We start from the raw sequence: 24,346 nt of genomic DNA on the forward strand, positions 1-24,346 counted from the left end.
AAGTAGTTTCAATCTTGTCGTGCTATCTTGTCACTCCATGAAAATTGATGCAAGTGCGACAAAAGGCCAAAGGGATTTCAGGCCAGGAAAGTCAGGATGCGTTTGTCGCACGTACAAGCTAGACTACCGTAAACATTTGTAATTATAACTCGGGACTCCAGCAACCAACTTCAACCAAACTTTGGGACAATCAGCCTGATGGCAAGATTGTCAAATTGTATGTATGGGCCGCGATACTCACATTGGTTGGACCGTGGACCCCGCTATTTGGTCGCTTTACCCCTCTGACGCTAAATATAGGGTAAAAGAGCCAGCAAATGTGCAATTGAAAAAAAGTTTTTTTTGTGAAAAAATATTTCAAATTGTGTTTTTGATGAATAATTTTGAATATGTTTTGTCGAAAAATAAATAACCAGAAAAAAAAAATATTATCCAGCCTTTTGAGGACGAAATCAATCGTTCACATTTTTTAATGTTAACTTTATTAACATATTTTAGTGTTAAATGAGGTTAATTGTCAATATTCCAAGAAGATAATGTACAGCTTGTGACGATAAACTACCTTTCCTTTACTTAGAAATCGTATCCAGAAGGAAAACGATCACCACCTATGTTGGTCCGCACCGGGTTCTGAACTCCCATTTGCGAGGCGGAAGCCTTACCGCATGGCTCGGTCTTAACAAAAAAATAACTAAACAATAAATAACAATTTCAAATTACAAACCTAAATATTAAATAAACTTATTTTCAAATTTACTTATAAATGGCCTGTATACCCTATTTTGTGCAACCAGTTTATGGAGCATTCACCCTATATGGACTGTCAAAAGTGAGGTTCACTTTTTGACAAGCTTGCCACCAGTCTGGGGACAATGCACAGAATGGTGAGCCAAACAAAACGTGTTTGTTATTGTTTACATTGCGTGCTCTCGTTTTTGAATATTCAAGGTCAAACATTAAAACGCGTTTTTCTCGGAACGTCAAAATGGCGGGTGCGACAAGATAGCACGACGACGTCGAAATGCCAAACATTTATAATTTAACCCTCTACTGCCCAAATTTTTCTTTCGAAAATATTTTTTTTCCCGTGTTCAGGAGGTCATTTTGAGCAACTTTTGTTCTACGAAAAACTTTACTTCTCTTGTTTTATGTTTTCCTTGTTTCATTTTTAGTATTTTAATTTGCATTTATCTTGTTTAGTTTATGTTTGTTTTTGGTAGTATTTGGCCTACTCTACCACCTAATATAATTACATTACGCCTATCTAATTTTTTCATGTTTTTACAGTCACTTTTTCAATTTTTTGCATGTTTTTCACATTTTCTGCTATAGAATCGCACCATCATCATTTAAATTGCAAAAAAATGCGTAGAGGCATAGTCTGGGACACTACAAAAATTACTGCATACTTCTTTTTACTTAAAATATAGGAAATGTTAGTAACAAACACAGCCAAAGTTGACCCCTAAAAAAATGACATTTTTTAAAACATTGGCAAAGTCACATAAAACAAGTTTGACTTCCAACCCTGAAATTATCTAAAATTTTAAGAGTTCTTCTTTCCAATGCTTTTTAAGATCAAAAATCGGTTGGAAAATTGATTTTTGGCGATTTTTTAGATCGAAGCCCGTCTAAAGGCGGGGTTAGGTTGTAGAGGGTTAAGTGTTTACCAGTTAATATTGCCGCATGTGATAAATTTCAAAACATTGACACTTGAAAACGAAAAGTTATGTGGCATGTACACTTGAAAGAGAAGTGTGTATTTTTGGCAGTGTAGCATTCCCTGGAACAATCTTGGCGTTTTAATTGCCTTTCCCATGCCTTCCGAGCTGCGTCGTTACAAAGATGACCGTGTTGCAAATATAACCACAAGACTTAGGGTAGAGTAGTCATCAATGAGACACGGGGAACAATGATAAAATGGCTCTCACAAGTCGTAGTTTCAACCAATCAGGCTCATATTTGGGGGAAAGGTGTGTCTACTGGATACACGTCTGCCATATATGTGACTTTGGTTATGGACGCTCCCTTGAAAAGTAATTCATAAATGTTTGATTCTGGGGTGTAAAAGTAAATCATGGACAAAAAATACTTTTTCGCTCGTATGCTGCCATTAACACCAAAACTAATATTTCTTCATATGTCTTTCGACGTTCCATAGGGATTAAGTTTGGCTACAATGTCCTTTCATTAGATTTGGCCAAAATTTAGAATACACCCAGAATCCAGGACTGTCTCATTGTTCCCCACTCATTTCTGCCCATGGGTAACAATGAGACACTTTGATTTTTCTTCAATAAACTTTTCAAAATCGATGGAAATCTTTCAAAACATGAATGTGTAAAAGTGATTTTTGGCATATTTATAGAGTTTAAACTTCATTTAGCCAAAAATACAAAGTTATTTGGTATTAATATATGGATTTTACAAAATTTAAATACTTTTTAATGTAACTTTTGTTATTAAAAGTTTAATGTTGGCAAAATTGCTCTAAAATGTTCAAGGCAAGTCACCTGCAATGGAACAATACAAAAACATGATGTTTTGCTAGAAAAATGTTGATTTTCGTAGAGTGTCTCATTGTTCCCCAGCTGTCTCATTGTTCCTGCCAAGCGCGTCTACAATGAGACAGTTGAATAACTCCGGCTGTAGATGTCGGATCGATCTCATATTTAGGTCAATGATAGAACACATTAAAAGAAAGATAATGCAACTAAAAGCTCATTAAGACATGCTGATGAAAAAATTTGAAAAATCGTTGAAAGTTGAAAACCAAAAGTGTCTCATTGATGACTACCCTACCCTACTCAAGTGATCAAACGTGTCCTAGATGCCATCCGAGCGGTGATGATATGGCAAGAACAGCTTTTTAGCAAAGGGCGTTGAATAGCTCAAAACATTGCTCCATGCTCGTTTTGAAATTCCAACCATGAAATCATGGATTGATTACGACAATTTTAGTGTCACCTGGGTCTACATTGTACGTCGATCAAAAACAGTCATCAACTTGGTCATTCAATCGACACACGGATGGGTCGGGCGGGGCCTTATCGAGAGTTCCTACGAAACGTGCTAATGAGGAATTTATCGCCTTTCTCGACGATAATCACACATAAATAAATGGTTTTCCTGTTTCGAGTGTGGGGGGAGGGGGATGTGGCAGAAAACCAGTCCAATCGATTAGCTTTGCGCTCTGTGCCATTGCCGTATCGGTCGATTTTCTATATATCCTTTGGGGAGACAGAAGCAGAAGCTGCCCACAGACCAACACACCATATGGTTGGAGCAAGGTGCCTCGCCACACGAGAGATGTGTAGCATTCCTGGAGCGCCAATTTCACACGCCTCTGCTCTTTGGTCAAGTAGATATGTCATGGTTTGCGGGGTGGTTGGACCTATTTTGGGAACCTACAATATTGACATTTATTCTTTTTTAAATTTAATTTTGCTGATAACAGTTGCGTTTCCTCAGCTGACACACCAAACATTGCACCAGTTACCCTAAACTAGTCGTATACTAAACGCGTCGTGGATTGGGTGTCGATAAATTGCATCTCTCGGACATCGGACGACGACGACAACGTGGTGGTGACGATGCGCAGACAGTTGACAAGTTGAATGCTGCCTTCGGTTGCGTTGGCCACTCGAGTGAGTTCCATGGGGGCTACCGGTTGACCCTGGATGATAGTGTCTGGAATATGAGTAGCACAAGTTGTACGGACGATTTGCCTTCAGTGGTTGATTGTGTGATTATTTGGGGATCTTTTAATTTTTGTGAATTGTGAAACGTTGGGTATTTTGTAATTCACTAGTTTTTGAACGTTGTTCCCGTTCCTGCGAAGTATTTTATTTCATTTAGTAAAAGTGAATGTTTATCTGATTTATAAAATTATAAAAAAAAATCTTAGACATGCATTTTTTTTTCTATACAATAATCGTACTTTATTCGTCTCTAAGTTTAAACATCAGCTTCAACAATCCGGATAGCTCCGATGCTGGTGCTTCCGATTCTTGCAGAGGAGGTAATCTTTCACTAGCTTCCAACAATTCCACATTTGCTGAAGTGTCTTGAAAATCCGAGTTTCCAATGGAGACCTCACCCATTAGTCGCAAGAAAAAGTCCCATGCAATCTGCAGAAAAAAAAAGATAAATTTTACTGACAAACTGTTCTAATATGGTCACACACTAACCTTAAACACAAACATCAAATCGAAGGTGGCTTCCGTAGCAGGTATAGTTTGAACCAAGACGGTTAGTGCAACAAACGATCGTGCTAGCATGGCGTCTTCTTGGCCTACTGTGATAACGCAAACCCTTTGAAAGGCTCTTTTTATAGGTTCATTTCTGCAAACAATACTAAAGACTAAGTGTTGATTTATGCATCCTCACAAATAGACCCTCATTGAAAATCCACGTAATTTCAAAACGACCCTGAAATTGATTTAGCAATGAGTTCAATGACATACACAAAACAAAAAAAAAGTTCTATTTTTAACCCGCGTTGATCGGTCAGGCTCAAATTAATTCGACCGTAGAACGAAGCGCGTGCGAAATTCGATACAATTTCAAACTGGTATCGAATATCTGTGCTCCTGGACAAGGGACATCTTTTGTGCGAATATGCCGACATTTAAGCGGCGATGATGGCAGGCAGGCGCCCACTATGCATACGCCTGGTGGAACTTTTCCTGGAAACGGGCCAAGGTGAGAACCTTGGTCACTTTTATTGGCTGTGAACTTCCACACCACAGGTAAGGGCACGCACAGACATGCGGATTGGAAACTATTTAATATGATTTGATAAAATAATTATGTTTAATAAAAAGGGCGTTTTGATTTAGTTTAAAAAAAAAAATCTCTCTGAACACTTTTTTGCATTATATGTGCTATATATATGTGCCCAGATCCTCAAAAAAGATGGGCAACAATATGAGTGTTTTGAAAATATCGTCGTCGGACACCCCTGACAAATTTTAGAACAAATGTTTTATTATGTTGCCCAAACCCTGAAAGCCTACTTAGGTTACAGTCCAAACTCGATTACTCGATCCTCGGAGAAATTTCACTTTGGATAATCGAATCATCGAATAATAGAATCTATGGATAATCGAACCACGAAAAAAAATGTTGTCATATTTTTCGTTGTTGAGCTGGAGTACAAAAAATGCTCAATGAGCTAGGGTATTTTAACCATTAGTGGACCCCTTAGTAGAGCCGAAGCTCATTTTTCACAAATTTTCAATATTTTAAGCACTTTTTCATAACCCTTTATACAAAACAATGCAATCTAAAGTCTTTTGAAGAATTTTGACTATTTGTTTCATCAGTTATTTGTTTTTGAGCAGAAAAATAGCGATTAGGAAAAAAAGTTTTTTTGCCTGTTATGGACCCCCTTTTCCTATAGTGGACCCGAATCCATAATCCAATGGTGGACCCGGGTCCACTATAGGCAATCTGTTATTTTTATATCAAATTTAACCGATATTTGATGTTTTGATGCATGGTGTAGGTCAAATGATAGATATAATGAATAAAAGATGCATTTTGATCACTTTTCATCATGAACAAATATGTTTTGTTAACAAATTTAGCTTTAAACAACCAAAAAACACGGAGGAACGGACATGACACCAGGGACAAATTTTCTTCAAATTTCTGAAGCAAACTATCACTTGCGCCATCTACATTCGAGTTGTCAAAGTAGCATCGCGTGATTACGCATGATTTCTCAAAATGTCTTATGCAATAATTAATTAAAACATTTAGCATTAGTATGGTGCCAGAAACAGTTTTGTTGCATTAAGTTTGTCTTTATGATTCTGTGTAACTTATCATGGATACTAAAATTGCCGAAAGTTTTATAGAATTGGCATTTTTAATATAAATTCATACGACTATTTCAAAAAATGCCCATGAGTTAGCATCATCAGCTGGCTTTGTTTACGTTTTAAACCACGTGGCGCGAAGATTTTGACATAAGCGATCTCGCTTGCGCTGGTTTTCGCCAAGAAGTAGTCAAAGAAAACCTGCTTCACTTTTTGAAACCCCGTGGCATGTCCGCTCGTCCGTGATTAAAACACATTTATTTTGGAAAAAAATCAGAGAAAACGATCAAAAACCGCTGTAAACATAAATATAATTTTAAAAAAGTAATTTTGTTGTAAATTTTTCCATATTAATCACATAAATGGTTGACCGAAACTAAACAATAGATTTGTTTACAGTTGCTGATAAAACCACGCATATTTATTTTAAAAAAAAATTAGTTATTGATTTATTAATATAAAATATCATTTCGAACTGCAATTATGATGCTTCAGTTAAGAGCGAGTCCACGAACAGGGCATACCCCTTTGTATGGGACGTCGTTAGGAACTCACCAATCTGCCTGAAATTTGTACATATGAAACTAGCATCTGGCCAAAATATGAGCACTCTAGGTCAACGGGAAGTGGGGTAAATCGGGACACAAAGTTTGAAGGTTCAAAAACGTCAAAAATCTTAAAAAGGCTATAACTTAGGCAAAATTCAATCAATTTTTAAAATTCAAAATGCATCTGAAAGGGCATAAAAAATTCAACAAAATGCAGTTAAAAGCATCCCAATTGGATAATTCTAAAGGGAGTTATTGGCATTTTAGTGAAAAAATAGCATAATTTTCAAACTCAAATTAAAAAGTGATCCATCCAGATATCAACTCGGTTCGACCTGCAGCTTGTAGGGGACATCTGGGACTACCATCTGAAACTGAGAACGCTTTGGGTAAGGCAGTTAAACATATTTAATAGACACTTTTACTTTTAGTGAATTTTTTGGTGGTAAATTTTTGCTCGGGGGACCAAATTTTCCGGTGACAATTTTGTCATATTCGTGTTTCTGAGACAATTTCACAATAGAAACATGCATAAAAATGTTTATTTTCATCCATTTTAACCCTTTCAAAAGTGAAAGTTAAAAAAAATTAAGAAACTGCTTTTTTCTAGTGTCATCTAGTATCCTTGGAAACGAACTTGATTTTCAATAAATGTGAATCGAAGATTTTTTTTTAACTTTCATTTTTTTAAGGGTTAAAATGGATGAAAATAAACATTTTTATGCATGTTTCTATTGTGAAATTGTCTCAGGAACACGAATATGACAAAAAATGTCACCGGAAAATTTGATCTAAGTGGTCCCCCGAGCAAAAATTTACAACCAAAAAATTCACTAAAAGCAAAGGTGTCTATTTAATATGTTAAGCTGCCTTTCCCAAAGCGTTCTCAGTCTCAGATGGATTTAAGCCCTTTCAGATGCATTTTGAATTTTAAAAATTGATTGAATTTTGCCTAAGTTGTAGCCTTTTTAAGATTTTTGACGTTTTTGAACCTTCAAACTTTGTGTCCCGATTTGTCCCACTTTCCGTTGACCTAGAGTGCTCATATTTTGGCCAGATGCTAGTTTCATATGTACAAACAACCCCTGAAAATTTCAGGCAGATTGGTGAGGTCGATGCGAGATGGGTATGCTTTGCTCGTGGACTCGCTCTTAAGTACAATTAACTATACACACAAAAAAATATTTCCGAATGTTACATCATTTATGATGTAACACTTTTGCACGTCATTAAACATTGAAATTTAAATGCAATTCAATGTAAATTTGCAACAAATTACACGTAAAAACATGATTTTACATGTGATTCAACCGTTTACGTTGAATCTCAAGTTTACATCAACTGAGTTTACATGTGATTCATTTTTCCGAGTAAATTCACATATTTTTTTCTGTGTAGTTTTGTTTAATTATAAATTCTAACGGCTCATAATTAAAAAAAAATATGCAATTAGGTTGATTACAACAAGCATTTATTGTAAGTTTAAGAGAAATTTTTTCTTAAATACACAGTTTTCTTCATTTTTGAAGGTTAAATTAACAGGGGTCCACTTTTGGAAAAGTTAGGATTTTCGTTGTCCTATATTGGACTCCTTAATTTTAGCTCGAAAATTAGTAATTCTTCAGTAAAGTTCCTTAAATTTACATTTTTTCGAATTGCTGAAGATAAATAATCAGTGAAAAAATGATTAGATAGTTAATTCAATCATAAAATATAAATGCTGTTTTGTTGTAAAAATGCTAATGGCCATGGCTGATTTGAGATGTCGAACTCAAAACACTTATTTTGGTGAGATGGCAAATTCAATGTCAGTCAACATTGTTTGAAATGATGCTGAAAATGCCAAATAAAAGATTTGTAGACAACAACATGCTTGAAATTGTGATTTTATTGAATTTTTCATCTGAAACCTTTCAGAGGGTCCACTATAGGAAAGGGGTCCACTATTGGATAACGTACCCTAGAAATTGTTAGTCCAAGATGGCGTCCAATACACCCAAAACTGGCAGCGCTAGTCCGAGAGAATGATGGTCTCGAGTCGAGAGAATAGTGGTACCATTCACGGACGCAGAGAACACAGCTCGAGATGGGTGATAGAACTATTCTCTCGAGGTTCAATTGCAAAAAAAGTTCATCCGTCAAACAAAAAACCAAAAGTGTCGACAATGGGAATCGAACCAGAGACCTTTGTCAAACCAATCCAATGACTTAGCTGCCTCGGCCACCACAGCTTGGTGACCAAGGAGAAGTCAGAAGTCGATGTATGACACTTGTTGGAGATTTATTGTTTCAACTAACGAATGAACTCATTTGTTATGATGGTGTGAGTTGGTACCATTATTCTATCGATTTTGGCACTGAGCCCTCAATAAATTTTGAGAGAACGATTATCTCGACTCTGAATTTTGGGTGTAGGATACGCTCTAAGCAAGCGTTGCGACCACGGTGTTCCCAAGTTAGTTTCGCTTGGAGCTTGACGGTTTTTGGGAAGATATAAGGTCTAGGATACGCTCTAACCAAGCGTTGTGACCATGTGACAATAAGACATATGTTTTCCTTCAAAAAGATTGCTGTAAAGTACATGCATTTTTTCAATAATTCATCTTGGATATTAAAATTCGCAATCAGTTTAGAGTAGTTCACTGCCCATGTTCGCTTGAATGTCCCGTATGCAAAAAAGCAAGCTGAGAAACACGCATTTGTTTGTCCCACACACAAGCCTGCGTGTTAAGTTTTCGCGAAAAAAAAACTTGATTTCCTCTTGATTTCTAGAACAAAGTAGGTAAAATTCTCGTAGGTTTGGCAGTTTAAACGCTCGCTCCTAATTCTACCCAATTTGTTGATTTACACTATTTATAGATCCACTTCACGCGAACATTTTTTGCTTCGACTTTTTTTTCGGAAATTGTCATAACTCTAACTATTTTCTATTCAGAGTTGTGACAATTTCCGTAAAACAACTCGTTTAGCAAAACTTTTGATAGCAACTTGCTTGCTCACTTCCTATTGCGCTGATTATCACTCGATTTCAGTTGAAAACGCTTTTTTTGAGCTGTAATGTAATGTCAAAGTGCTGATATGGCAACAATAGAGAATTAGATGAGCAATTCTCTACGAAATCGGTCTTTTTTCTTCAATTTTAATTTTTGTATTTTTTAATCCGACTGAAACTTTTTTTGTGCCTTCGGTATGCCCAAAGAAGCAATTTTGCATCATTAGTTTGTCCATATAATTTTCCATACAAATTTGGCGGAGGATCGAAGCAATCTGTGCCCGTGGTCGGACGCGTTTTTGATTGCTGTCATTTTTTTTACCTTTTTAATTGTCTTCAAAAGTGAAAAGTTTCGCAAAATCCGGAAATCTCGTTCCTATTTCCGTTTCAAGACATTGATGGAAGTGACAATTTTGTGAAATTTTTGAAATACGTCTTCCACGACTCGGAAAAGTTGCTCCACCGGAAGGAGATGTCAGCAGCAATAAGATAGGAGCTTGTTAACCTCACGAAGTGGCCATAAGCTTAAGCGTTCCTGTGGTTCCACGTCTTTCAAGAATTGTCGAAGCAGATGTGGGTGGCGTTCATCATCCAGCCACTTTAAAGTTTTGGGTCGCTTGCAGTCATTCGTGCAGTACCAAGACTGCTGCCGGAGGTTCTGCTGATCAAGGCAGGAATTCAAGATTTGTGAAGTTTCAAGTGTCATGTTGCGAGGCGATCGAAATTGAGCTGTATCCAAGATTCTTCGTATTTGGTGAGAGCTTTCCATTTTTATTTCCAATTGACACAAACATTCACTCTAACATCCATACACTTCAGTAAAGACAAACCACGCCAATATTACTATATACGCGGTAGGGTGTTCCTTTGGTCGTTCGCTGTGAGTTGTGGATTGCCTGCTTCTCTAATGAAGGTTCGACTAGGGGGGCATGCTTATTAATTTCTCGTCGCTCCATACCCTCAGTGACGTGATGGGAGCAAGGGCGTCTATACAAAGTGTCCCTACACCCGCTACAAATTTCCGGTGCTTGGGGAGGGGAAAGGGGTTTCTTTTTATTCTTTGCGCCGGTATTTGTGGCACTAAAATTCGTGCAAAAAAACTTATGCACGTGGGTGTACAGATTACGGAGTAAAAGATGATCGAATTGTTCACCTAGCGCTCACATGTGTTCCAGGACCAAGTTGCCTGCGGGTATGGGGATCATACATACATACATACATACATAATTTTCCATACAAATTTGGCAGCTGTCCATACAAAATTGATGTATGAAAATTCAAAATTCTGTATCTTTTGAAGGAATTTTTTGATCGATTTGGTGTCTTCCGCAAAGTTGTAGGTATGGATACGGACTACACTGGAAAAAAATGATACACGGTAAAAAAAATTTGGTGATTTTTTTATTTAACTTTTTATCACTAAAACTTGATTTGCAAAAAAACACTATTTTTAATTTTTTTTATTTTTTGATATGTTTTAGAGGACATAAAATGCCAACTTTTCAGAAATTTCCAGGTTGTGCAAAAAATCATTGACCGAGTTATGAATTTTTTAATCAATACTGATTTTTTCAAAAAATCGAAATTTTGGTCGAAAAAATTTTTCAACTTCATTTTTCGATGTAAAATTGAATTTGCAATCAAAAAGTACTTTAGTGAAATTTTGATAAAGTGCACCGTTTTCAAGTTATAGCCATTTTTATGTAACTTTTTTGAAAATAGTCGCAGTTTTTCATTTTTAAAAATTAGTGCACATGTTTGCACACTTTTGAAAAAAATATTTTTGAAAAGCTGAGAAAATTCTCTATATTTTGCTTCTTCGGACTTTGTTGATACGACCTTTAGTTGCTGAGATATTGCAATGCAAAGGTTTAAAAACAGGAAAATTGATGTTTTCTAAGTCTCACCCAAAAAACCCACCATTTTTCAATGTCGATATCTCAGCAACTAATGGTCCGATTTTCAATGTTAATATATGGAACATTTGTGAAATTTTCCGAACTTTTCGAAAGCAATATTTTCAAAATTTTCAAATCAAGACTAACATTTTAAAAGGGCGTAATATTGAATGTTTGGCCTTTTTGAAATGTTAGTCTTGATTTGAAAATTTTGAAAATATTGTTTTCGAAAAGATAGGAAAATTTCACAAATATTTCATATATTAACATTGAAAATCGGACCATTAGTTGCTGAGATATCGACATTGAAAAATGGTGGGCTGTTTGGGTGAGACTTAGAAAACATCAATTTTCCTGTTTTTGAACCTTTGCATTGCAATATCTCAGCAACTAAGGGTCGTATCAACAAAGTCCGAAGAAGCAAAATATAGAAAATTTTCTCAGCTTTTCAAAAATATTTTTTTCAAAAGTGGGCAAACATGTGCACTAATTTAAAAAAATGAAAAACTGCGACTATTTTGAAAAAAGTTACATAAAAATGGCTGTAACTTGAAAACGATGCACTTTATCAAAATTTCACTAAAGTACTTTTTGATTGCAAATTTGATTTTACATCGAAAAATGAAGTTGAAAAATTTTTGCGACCAAAATTTCGATTTTTTGAAAAAATTAGTATTGATTAAAAAAATCATAACTCGCTCAAAGATTTTTTGCACAACCTGGAAATTTCTGAAAAGTTTGCATTTTATGTTCTCTAAAACATATCAAAAAATAAAAAAAATTAAAAATAGTGTTTTTTTGCAAATCAATTTTTAGTGATAAAAAGTTAAATAAAAAAATCACCAAATTTTTTTTACCGTGTATCATTTTTTTCCAGTGTAGTCCGTATCCATACCTACAACTTTGCCGAAGACACCAAATCGATCAAAAAATTCCTTCAAAAGATACAGAATTTTGAATTTTCAAACATCATTTTTGTATGGACAGCTGCCAAATTTGTATGGAAAATTATATGGACAAACTAATGATGCAAAATGGCTTCTTTGGACATACCGAAGGCACCAAAAAAGTTTCAGTCGGATTAAAAAATACAAAAAAAATCGAATGACCGCAATCCTAGAGAACTGCTCAGATGCTGTTCCCCTACTGGATGTTATAGGCATTTCTGAAAAATCACACGATTTTGAACCAGACTGCACCATTAACTCAAAAGCGATGAAAATGCATATGGGACATTTATGCGATCATGGGCTACTTAGAAGTCAGGCGCAAGGACAATTAAACATTAGGGTCCCCAGAAACACGTGCACTTTGCATTTTTCCAAAATATTTAGACGGGGCCAGATGGTTTTTCTCCAAAGTTTGTAAGGAGAATTTGAAGGGTTCTTTCGCTCTTTTTCAAAATTTTGATTAAAATTCTATTTTTGTGATTTTTGATGTTTTTTTTATTGAATTGTTATAAATTATATAGATACATAAAACGAGAGCCTACGCTTGCTAACCAGAGTTCTAATACTTGAATGGGGAGAGCACTCAAACATTAGGGTACGTTATCCATTAGTGGACCCCTTACCTATAGTGGACCCTCTGAAGGGTTTTAGCTGAAAAAATCAATGAAATCCCAATTTCAAGCGTGTTTTTGTCTGCAAATCTTTTATTTGGCATGTTCAGCATCATTTAAAACAATGTTGACTGACATTGAATTGTCCTTTTTGCCAAAATAGGGGGAGAGGGGGTAATATGCACCCCCTAAGGGAAAACTGTGATTTCTCAACCATTACAGCATTACTGTGGCAGAATTTTGTTCGATGTTCTAAAACAACTACAGTCGTCTCTCTGGTTGTCAATATCCAAGGGACCGTCGAGGAAGAGAATCATCAGTTTACAGAACGATGCAAAATGAAGACTCGATTGAAAATATTTTTTTCTTGATACCCAGCTATGGGAGAGAATCATGGCAACGTCCATCAAACAAAAACAAGCTAATGTCAAACACCCTCCAAAGCTTCGTTTCGCCAAGAAAAATGTCTAGGCAAGCCATGAGAAAGTGAAATTATTGACAACCGGAAGAGATTTTTAAAGCAAACTGAATCCAAGGGACCGTCGAGGAAGAGATCCTTCAAGCAAGGGAAAATATCGAGGAATGAAGATAATTGAAGTATGCAGATTGAAGGGACTGAAGAATTCATCGATAGATGGAGCAATATTAATATCGAGAAGATCGACAGCCAGAGAGTCGACTGTATTATTCTTCGTCATCCATGTGAAAAAAGTCTTAAAAAACCTCAAAATTGTTCGAAAATATCAAATTTCTAAAAACATTTTTGTTTCATTTCAAACAACCATGCGGGGCAATATGAACCGCAACAATGGGGCAAAATGCACTACAACAACGGGGCAAAATGCACCACAACATGGGGCAAAATGCACCGGGTAAAAGCAGTTTTCACTAGTCACCACTAGATGACACCGCTGTTTTTACAAAGGAGCTTCACAGCGGTGCATTTTGCCCCGACCAGGCTTTTTGCAGAAAATTTAATTAAAAATACATTTTTTAATGTTTTTGGACTCATCTATCTACAGAATAGTGAAGATTATGGCAAAAACTATATACCTCAATACTTACCATAACAATAAATGCTTTTATATTGTCCAAAAATCATAATGAAAGTTCAACGAAAATTAGATGAAAACACAACATTTTAAAGTTTTGCAAATATTTAACTTAAGCTGTTTTTAAACTACGATGCTCAAATTTTTCCAGCATGGTTTAGCAATGTTAAGCTTCCAATTTCTATGAGTTTTTCCCCAGAAAATTCTTCCAAATACCGAGAAAAGCAGGGGGTGCATTTTGCCCCGGGGGTGCATATTACCCCCTCTCCCCCTAAGTGTTTTGAGTTCAACTTCTGAAATCAGCCATGGCCACTAGCATTTTCACAGCAAAACAGCATTTCTATTTTATGATTGTATTAACCATCCAATCATGTTTTGACTGGTTATTTAACTTCAGTAAGTCGAAATAATGTAAATTTAATTAATTATACTAAAATAAAGCGAAGAACTGCTCATTTTCAAGCAAAAATTAGGGGGGTCCAATATAGGACAACGAAAATCATAACTTTTCCAAAAGTGGACCCCTGTTAATTTAACCTTCAAAAATGAAGAAAACTGTGTATTTAAGAAAAAGTTTCTCTTAAACTTACAAGAAATGCTTGTTGTAATAAACCTAATTGCATATTTTTAAATTATGAGTATAAATATATCTGTTTTTATGTTAAAAGTATCATAAAAGCTGAAGCCGCAAGAATTTATAATTAATAAAATACTATAGTTAATTGTTCTTAACTGAAGCATCATAATCAAAGTTTGAAATGATATTTTATAATAATAAATCAATAACAAAACATTTTTTGAAAATAAACATGCGTAGTTTTATCAGCAGCTGTAAACAAATCTATTGTTTTGTTTCGGTCAACTGTTTATGTAATTTATATGGAAAATGTGCATCAAAATTACTTTTTTTCGGAAATAAATTTGTTTAAATGTCTGTTAGGTTTTTTGTAGTTTTAAGCCAAATTTGTTAACAAAACATATTTGTTTATGATGGAAAATCTATCTTTTATTCATTATATCTATCATAAGACCTCCACCATGCATCAAAACACCAAATATCGGCTAAATTTGGTATAAAAATAATAGTTTTCCTATAGTGGACCCGGGTCCACAATCGGATTATGGACCCGGGTCAACTATAGGAAAAGGGGGTCTATAACAGTCAAAAAAACTTTTTTTTTTCAAATGGCTATTTTTCTGCTCAAAAACAAATTACTGATGAAACAAATGATCAAAATTGTTTAAAAGACTTCAGATTTCATTGTTTTGTACAAAGGGTTATGAAAAAGTGCTTAGAATATTAAAAAATTGTGCAAAATGAGCTTCGGCTCTACTAGGGGGTCCACTAATGGTTAAAATACCCTATTCTAGGATTTTAGAAAACGTTGCTGTTAATGTTGCGAAATTTCGTTTATATCTGCTAGAATTAAACAAAAGCTAATATTTTTTTTTTGAAATTATGCGAAGTTGAAAACATGAGTATTAGAAATTATGCTTAAATTTAACTCCTCTTAGACTTCTCAGATTGAAATAAAATAGTCATTAAAATTTAAGATAAATGCGAGTGTTTTGTTTTATTAAAAGCGTGACATATAAATACCATGAAAATGTTCAAAACATCGGTTGCTCAAACAGCACGTTTACCTTCAGACTTTGGTGTTGTTGATGTACTTGCTGCTGTTGCTTCCATTGCCATAGAAGCAGGAACCGTCGCCTGTGCCGGCGGCGTTGTCTTCCCATTTCCGTTTCCGTTCGCATTGCCACCTCCACTTCCGTTTCCGTTTCCGTTACCCGGTGGCATCATGACCGCGTTCACGTTCGTACAGTTGATGCACATCACGTTCAGGTCGCATCCGGTCGTGCACACCACCGTCAACGTGGCGTTCGGCTTGGCGTTGATGATGGTTTCCGCCGATTCCTCGCTGGACTCGTCACTTCCAAACAACAGATCGGTGAGCTGCTCCAACAGGTCCTGGTAGATTTGAGTGGTGGGAAAAGAGTAGTAGAGTAGTGGACAAGGGGAAGCAGAAAGAAATCTTTCTTACGGATCCAAAAGCATGGGTTGACGGTATCGTGTTGAGAACAAACAGCGTTATCGCACAGTAGACTAATGGTGCTTTCGATAACATTCCGGTGGAAAAATGCTCAAAGAACTTCAACGTTAGACGACGAACCTGAACAGCTTAGTGATACCAAGTTCCCCATAACTTAGTACCTTTTATACTTTAAATTTATTTGAAAAATACACAGACAATTGTCTCGACCGACTTCCGAAGGACACCAATTTCCCCACTTTTAAGTGCTTCATAAAAAGTCTAAGCAATCCTTGAAAACTTCCATAACTGGAGTCTTTTTTGAAAAGGTCCAATAAACCAAAATTTCAGTTTTTGCATTTTGGGTGTTTTTCAATACCCCTGACTCAAGGCGGTTACAAAAACACCCAAAAAGCAAAAACTGGAAATTTGGTTTATTGGACCTTTTCAAAAAAAAACTCCAGATAAGAGTATTGTTGGCACACGTGGTGCGGAATGCGCCTACTTAGGCGATAGCTTGAACCACACTCAGCAAACATCCAACCCGTAAGAGAAGTGTGTGCGTGTGTATGGCTACGCATAAGGCCTACTACGACGCTCAACTTGCAAAATAGGTAAAATAACGTTGGAAAAGCTGTGTTACGTAACATCGAACGCTGTTTGCTGCTTGAGTCTTCCCTGAGCGACACATTGGTGGCATATCTTCTGACTTTTCAATTAGTTTTTACTTTAGTTAAGTTTATGATTATTTTTGTTACTTTTCACTAACTCTTGATCAGCTTATTGGGGCAGTCATTAAAGGAAAAATGCACTTTTTGAAATAAAACACATTTTAAGCGATAAAAGGTAAAATAGTAAGCATTCAATTTGCACAAGAAAAGTGTACCCGGCAGTCGGTGACCACATGCCACATAATTACAATAATTACAAATGATAATGTTTCGATTGCAAAACAGAACAGTCCACCGTATAGATTACTGTTTGCATAGCAAAAGCCTTAAAATATGGTCAAGTTCAACTTTGGTTCTCTCGCATAACTTGCTGTAGGGAAAGTTGGGGTAAATTTTCAAACTTATTTAAACAAACTAAGAAATACGAAAAAAAAACTATTTTATTTCTTAAAATAATGTCAACAGATAATTTTTCTCAGAATGACAATTATGGTCCAACTTCTCCCGAGTGCTGAGGGGTTGGTTCTTGAACCCACTGGCAGTGGCGAGCTGCAAGCGATCGCTAGCCCAGGAGTCAATCACCGTAAATCGACTTTTAATTTAATTACCCCTGAAGCAAATGATGGTGTTTATAATCGCATCAAATTAATCTTAATAGGGTATGTTACACTATCTTGAGCCAAGTTACGAGCATTCAATGCACATAACTAGGAAATGTTTAAAGAAATTGGAGAAACCATCAAGGTCAATATTTTTAAACTAACTAACTATTTCGATAACGCACATAGAACAGCCCACCCTGACGTGACAAGTGCATTAACCAAGCTAGAACATAATATGAAGACATCGCGCGATAGCGGTTCTGATTTCGCCCGCGGGGCTTCCTGCGGCCTACTCCGATGGCCGCTGGCCTAAAATTTTTTGCATAACCAGTTGCAAGAGTCAGACGCGATCACCGTGGCACCGCGTTTGTTTGACCTAAACGTGTTGTTTTAATTGAATGAGTTATTTTTTGTTTCAAATAATTATGTTATACTTATTGAGAATATCAAATTCTAAAGAAAAGTTTATTTGTTTGTATTTGCCTTAAGGCCATAATTCTGTTCTAAAAAATGAACTATTCTTAGAAAGCTCGAAGACCCACCTTCCTATGTATGTATGCGCGTATGTTACTGATGTCACTATGTTTTCTTAGTACTGGCCGAACCAATTTTGGCCAAACCAGTTGCGTTCGATTTAGTTTAGGGTCACATACGTAACTATTGATTTGAAAAAAATGTTGATAAGTAGGGGAGAGTGGAGATACTTGATACCCTTTTTTGTATCGCACATAACTCTGTAAGTTTCTCGCAAAACTATGAACTTTTTGCATGAATTGAAAGCTTAAACATTCAACTATGTTTGGCTGATAAGGGTATTTCATCAGATAAACTCTTCGAATCATGCCAAGCGTTTTAGAAAAAAAATTTAAACCGGCATTTTCAAAATGTTGGGGGTAATTTGATCCCCCTTTCAACATTTTGAAGAAATCTTAAGCAAAATGTTTTTTATTCATCCAAAATTATCATTTTCTATAAGTTACAGCAATTTTACATTAAACCTGTACGTTTGTGTTCAAAATATACAGTCGACTCTCTGGCTGTCGATCTTCTCGATATCAATAATTCTCCATCTATCGATGAATTCTTCAGTCCCTTCAATCTGCATACTTCAATTATCTTCATTCCTCGATATTTTCCCTTGCTTGAATGATCTCTTCCTCAACTCCCTTGGGTTCTGTTTGCTTTAAAAATCTCTTCCGGTTGTCAATAATTTCACTTTCTCATGGCTTGCATAGACATTTTTCTTGGCGAAACGAAGCCTCGAAGGGTGTTTGACATTAGTTTGTTTTTGTTTGATGGACGTTGCCATGATTCTCTCCCATAGCTGGGTATCAGGAAAAAAATATTTTCAATCGAGTCTTCATTTTGCATCGTTCTGTAAACAGATGATTCTCTTCCTCGACGGTCCCTTGGATATTGACAACCGGAGAGTCGACTGTAGCAAGTTAAGCATGCACAATATTTAAAAACTTAAAATTTTCTTTTTTAGACCAAAATTGAGCATGTTTACAAAAGCTGGTAATTTTTGTTTACAAAGCTTTTGAAAAATGGTTCAAACTGCAGTATGTTATGTACAACTATACTAAAGGAAGCTATGTACGAAAACCCAGCCCAATTATTTAATCTTGAGGCTGATTCCAGTGACTGTAAAAATGCAGGGATCAAGTCTCCCTAAACGCACTTTTTTAATCAAGTGATAAAAAATCATATTCGTGTTCCTGAGTCAATTTCACAATAGAAACATGCATAAAAATGTTAATTTTCATCCATTTTAACCCTTTGAAAAATGAAAGTTAAAAAAAATTGAGATGCTGCTTTTTTTCTGGTGTCATCTAGTATCCTTGGAAACGAACTTGAATGTGAATAGAATATTTTTTAACTTTCATTTTTTAAAGTGTTAAAATGGATGAAAATAAACATTTTTATGCATGTTTCTATTGTGAAATTGTCTCAGGAATACGAATATGATAAAATTATCACCAGAAAATGGGATCTAAGGGGTCCCCCGAGCAAAAATTTACAACCAAAAAATTCACTAAAAGTAAAAGTGTCTATTTAATCTGTTAAACTGCCTTACCCAAAGCGTTCTCAGTCTCAGATGGTAGTCCCAGATGTCCCCTACAAGCTGCAGGTCGAACCGAAATGATATCTGGATGGAACACTTTTTTATTTGAGTTTGAAAATTGTGCTATTTTTTCACTAAAATGCCAATAACTCCCTTTAGATTCAACCAATTGGGATGCTCTACCCTGCATTTTGTTGCATTTTTAAGCCCTTTTAGATGCATTTTGAATTTTTAAATTAAATTGAATTTTGCCCAAGTTACTTCCTTTTTACGATTTTTGACGTTTTTGAACCTTCAAACTTTGTGTCCCGATTTGCCCCACTTCCCGTTGACCTAGAGTGCTTATATTTTGGCCAGATGCTAGTTTTATATGTACAAACAACCCCTGAAAACTTCAGGCAGATTGGTGAGGTCCAAACGACGTCCCATACAAAGGGGTATGCCCTGTTCGTGGACTCCCTCTTAAGGGATATTGATGTACTTTTTGAGGCCGGATCAGAAAAAAATAGATGAAATTTGTGTCCAAACCAATAAGATGAGTTTGGACAAAAATTTGCTGGTATAGACACTATTGTTGGTAAAGAGTGAGGAAGGCACCACATGCACATTGGTGGATTAAGTTATTTTTTATAACATGCTTTGAAAAAAATACAAAACAGGTCGAAAAACATAATAAATGCATTTCTAAGAAAACTAGAATAGAACAAAAAAACAAAAGATAATAAAACTGTAAAAAGCCCTGGCGATTTAACATTCAAACACCGATCAAAAATCCAACAACCCAGCTCCACCGGTGCCAACCACAGTTTAAGTAGTTTGTTTTCGTTCGAGCCACGACGTTACGATATCTCTCAAAGGGGGTTTGGAATTTTGTTTACATTCAAAACAAATTCATTAAACCACTTTTGCTGGCTGTGGCCGCTGCGGCTGATGCACTTTTGCACTCCTTTTTTACGATCGGCGGAACCATAAAATGATCCAATCACAACGAGCCTTGGCTCGGGCACAAGCATGGTTTTGAGTTATTACCGCTAATTTTATGACCCCAAGAAGGAAGCCCACCAAGATCAGTGGATGGGGTTGGCGCGTTGGTCAGTAAACTGAAGCTTCTGAGAAATGCACTTTGCACACTCTGCCATTCATGAAATGTACGTAGGTTGTAGTAAATATTTTTGTAGTGAGCCTCAGGCGAATTATTTATGGCGGGATTTCAACGCCATGTGCGCTAAATGGTCATCCGCGACGTCATAGAAGGCTGACTACTTTTTTAATGCAACCATGTGTTTTTTATATTCAATTTAAAAAAATCTCTGAGCAAATATTTGTTTGACACACACACACATGAATATGCTGAAACTGTTTTAGGTATCATGGTCAACTTCTCAGCAAAAAAGATTTAAATCGACATCTCGACAAAGTTTCCAGAAGTTTGAACAGTGCCATCCAGATTTTTAAGCGAAGATGGCGTTCGAATTGTGAACGCCCGAAATGTCAAAGTCATGCAGTGGTACCAACATTACGAAAAAAGTGTGCCATGGCATGACAGTCACATTTTTTTTCTAATGTTGGTGCTACTGAGTGATTCTGACATTTCGGACGTTCACAATTCGAATGCCATCTTCGCTTAAAAACCTGGATAAACCTGGCAGAGGACATCTTTCCTGGTCGGAAATACCACGCCTTTTTTCAGTTTAAAATGGGCAATGAACCGGCGCCCAATCGCAATGCGTTCGTGGAATGTTACGTTATTTCGCTGGTTCAAGTATTGCGGCGCGCTTCGACTGTATTAACAATAAGTAAAATGTATGACATGCCAAACCATTATTAACTATATAACTATAGTGATCAATTTCAAGATTAAATTTAAATTTTTAACATAATTAATCTTCATTCATCAATTTTGAAAAATATAAATTAAAAAAAATTAATCTACAAAACTAAAAGTTAACAGGCGCAGACAATTTGTGTATGATTCAAGCAGTATTTTTTTAAATCTCCACATTTTAAATTTTATAAATTGGTATCACAAAAAAAAACGTAATCATGACGTAATCTACGTTTACACTATAAAATAGTGGATATAATCACATGAAGTTTATGTAATTTTATCCAGATTTTTAAGCGAAAAGGCGTTCGAATGGTGAACGCCCGAAATGTCAAAATCACGCAGTGGTACCAACATTGCGAAAAAAGTGTGCCATGGCATGACCGCCACATTTTTTTCTAATGTTGGTGCTACTGTGTGATTTTGACAGTTCGGACGTTCATCAATCGAACGCCATCTTCGCTCAAAAACCTGGATAAGAAAAAGTTTTGAAGTTGGGCAAGCGTTTTTAAACATCAGTTCGTTTCAAATGAGTTATGGTATTTACTTTTAAGAAAAAATAGGAGCACCCTGTTAATAAAACTCATTTGGTTCCGATTTCACATTATTGCTACTACAGAGAAACCTCTTTTTACGCGGTGGCGTTACGCTTTTTGTTTCGTAGATTTCTCTTAAACCATACAATATTTTTGCAAGTATCAAAAAGCGTTTTGTAGATCTGAATAAAGCCTACAAATTGCTTTTAAAAGATTGCAAAAATGTTCTGTCATTCCAGAGAAATCGACAAATTAGAAAAACTTAACGCATCGTGTAAAAAGAGGTTTTACTGTATGAGGACACCAATTTTAGGATGTTTTCCACTTCTGAGCAAGTCTCCCAGAAGTCGGCCGATCGTATTTTTTTTCGTTGTCCTATTTTTGATTGAATATGACTCTAAACTGCATAAATGAATCGTAGTAATCGGTGAGTGCGGTCGCGAAAAAACTTTGCTCCGTCATATTTTTTTTTCGAATTTCGTTACTTTAAAATAAGTTTTGTAAAATGTTCGGTGATGTTCCTGAAATGGATCTGTTTCTAAAAGAACCTGGACGTTTAATTTAAAATCGTGTAGAAATGGTTGTGTTGAGAGTGAAATTTTACGTCATTTTCGGAGAACGTTTCAATGAAGATACCACAAGAAGACTGAGGTTACGAGTGACGAATCCCAATGTCCCAGAGTCCGATTTGCTCTCCATCTGCATTAACTATTTATTATTCCTGATTTTCTATTCTTCTTTTGCTCTTCCTACCTGCCACCATCTCACTTTATATGTCCTTGTGAGGGGATCATCGATCCATCCGCATTGACACACTATCTTTTCATTTTTCGTCTTGTCTTTCTTCTTATTTTTCATTGTTTTTTCACACTTACTACCAGTCTTTGTGAGGGGATACTGAGCTCGATTTGCTCTCCATCCGCATTGACCTTTCCTCATCTATGATTTTCCTTTTAAATAGTAGTTAGAACCAAAGCCGGGGATTGGGGAGGGAGCATCAGGGCAGTGGACGGTATGCTGTAATGGCGGAGACTGGATGTGGATAGTGGAAGACCAAAACCACGTCACAAGGGGAAAATAGTTTATTAATTGTACAATTCTTAAGGATTGTACAATTACTAAGTCTATTGACCTCTGTCAGTCTCCAGCTGTCTGCCGCGCCCTTTTAGGCCCCCAACAGGGTGCGAGCCCTGTTTTTCAGCTTTGTCAGACTTTTTTCGGAGTTATTGGAGGTTACTGTCGGAAGGAGATTCTCTTCCCCTGAGGACACCGTGAGTGATTTTGCTCGTTCGCGTCCAACCACCCCCTTTTGGCCCTTCATACGGCAGTAATTTGAAGATGCTCCCTTTAAGTTCGAGCCACTGTAATTCTAGGCAACCGCTACATAGGTCATCCTTGTGGCCCTGTTGGTTATCACATCAAATCAAATCAAATCAAATATGACTCTAAACTGCATAAATATGACTCCTAAACTGCCCATGTGCGCATAAATGTCCCATATGCAAAAACAGCAAACTGAGAAAAACGCAAGGCAAAAACTGGATTTCCCCAAGATTTCTAGAACAAACTACTGGATGTTATAGGCTCTTTTGAAATGTGTCATGTGTTCACATGATTTTGAACCAAACTGCATCAATAACTCAAAAGAGATGAAAATTCATATGGGACATTTATGCGATCAGGCGCAGTAAACTGCTCTAAAGTTATATAGTTATTTTTTTAATCCTAGATGGCGGAAAAAATAGCAGTAATAAAATATTGAAAAAAAGGCAACCAACCAGCCAAATTTTACTCAAATGGAGTCGCAGAACTCAATTTTGATGTAAAAAATACGATTTTTTTTTTGTTCACGATTCGATTATCCGAAGTCCCAAACAAACCTTCGGATAATCGAATTTTGGATAATCGAAACATCGGATAATCGAAACTTCGGATAATCGAGTCTGGACTGTATTGTTTTTAAGTAGACATAAACGTCAACTTTTCAATTGTTATTTTTTAATTGCACGATTTTGAAAAGTGTCGAAAACTAACTTTTAAAAATCCAGAAACTATTTTCAAAGCTAAATTGAATTTGCTATCAAGATGTACGGAACATTTTTTGATAAAATTCATAATTTTCAAATTCAAAACTCTAGAAATGCATTTCCCACCATTTAGCCCACCAAAATTTTGTTTTCGTGATTTGATTAACCGGTGTAATTTTCCGAGCTGTAATTTTCATAAGGGCTTCGGATAATCGAGTCTGGACTGTGTTTCACTTTTTGTGATGAAAAATGGATATTTTTTTAGAGTTACCTGCTGCTTTTCTAATTACATAAAATCGATCAAAAAATGTCTGCCCATAATACAGATTCTTTAATATTTATAAACCATTGTTGTGTGGATAGCTGTCAAAAAAATATGAACGAGCCTGTGATGAAGAATCGTTGTTTTTGTTTTAGGAAAGGCCTTCTCAAAGAAAATTACCAAGGGTCCTGATTTTCGGTTCAATGAACAGAAACCACTCACTCATCGCCTATCCATTCGTCGCCTATTCCAACACGCTAGCATTCATGAGCGAATGATACTCGCAAGCAGTCAGCGAGTGGCCCGAACCACGGGTATGAATCTTCAAACAATTTCAATATGGCGACTTGTATCAGAAGAAAAAGAAACATTTTCGCTAGTTCTCACTGTTCTGTGTTCTGCGTGCACGTCCGCAAACATAGACCACACACATACTAACACAAAGCGCC

The 24,346-nt window shown here is 36.1% G+C and overlaps 2 protein-coding genes across 2 annotated transcripts in view; one reads left to right on the plus strand and one right to left on the minus strand.

Moving 5' to 3' along the window:
- LOC120427162 (zinc finger protein 497-like) overlaps nt 1–24,346 on the plus strand; it is a 324,949-nt gene that overhangs the window by 268,435 nt on the left and 32,168 nt on the right. The window lies entirely within an intron of this gene.
- LOC120427173 (uncharacterized) lies at nt 15,425–16,076 on the minus strand. Its single transcript, XM_039592033.2, has 2 exons — nt 15,922–16,076; nt 15,425–15,848 (listed from the first exon to the last, which is right to left on the minus strand). The coding sequence occupies exons 1-2, from the start codon at nt 16,003–16,005 to the stop codon at nt 15,504–15,506; spliced, it is 429 nt and encodes a 142-aa protein (XP_039447967.1). The 5' UTR covers nt 16,006–16,076; the 3' UTR covers nt 15,425–15,503.

The sequence above is a fragment of the Culex pipiens genome, chromosome 1 (genome assembly GCF_016801865.2).
Source record: "Culex pipiens pallens isolate TS chromosome 1, TS_CPP_V2, whole genome shotgun sequence".
In the NCBI taxonomy this organism is placed as follows: Eukaryota; Metazoa; Arthropoda; class Insecta; order Diptera; family Culicidae; genus Culex; species Culex pipiens.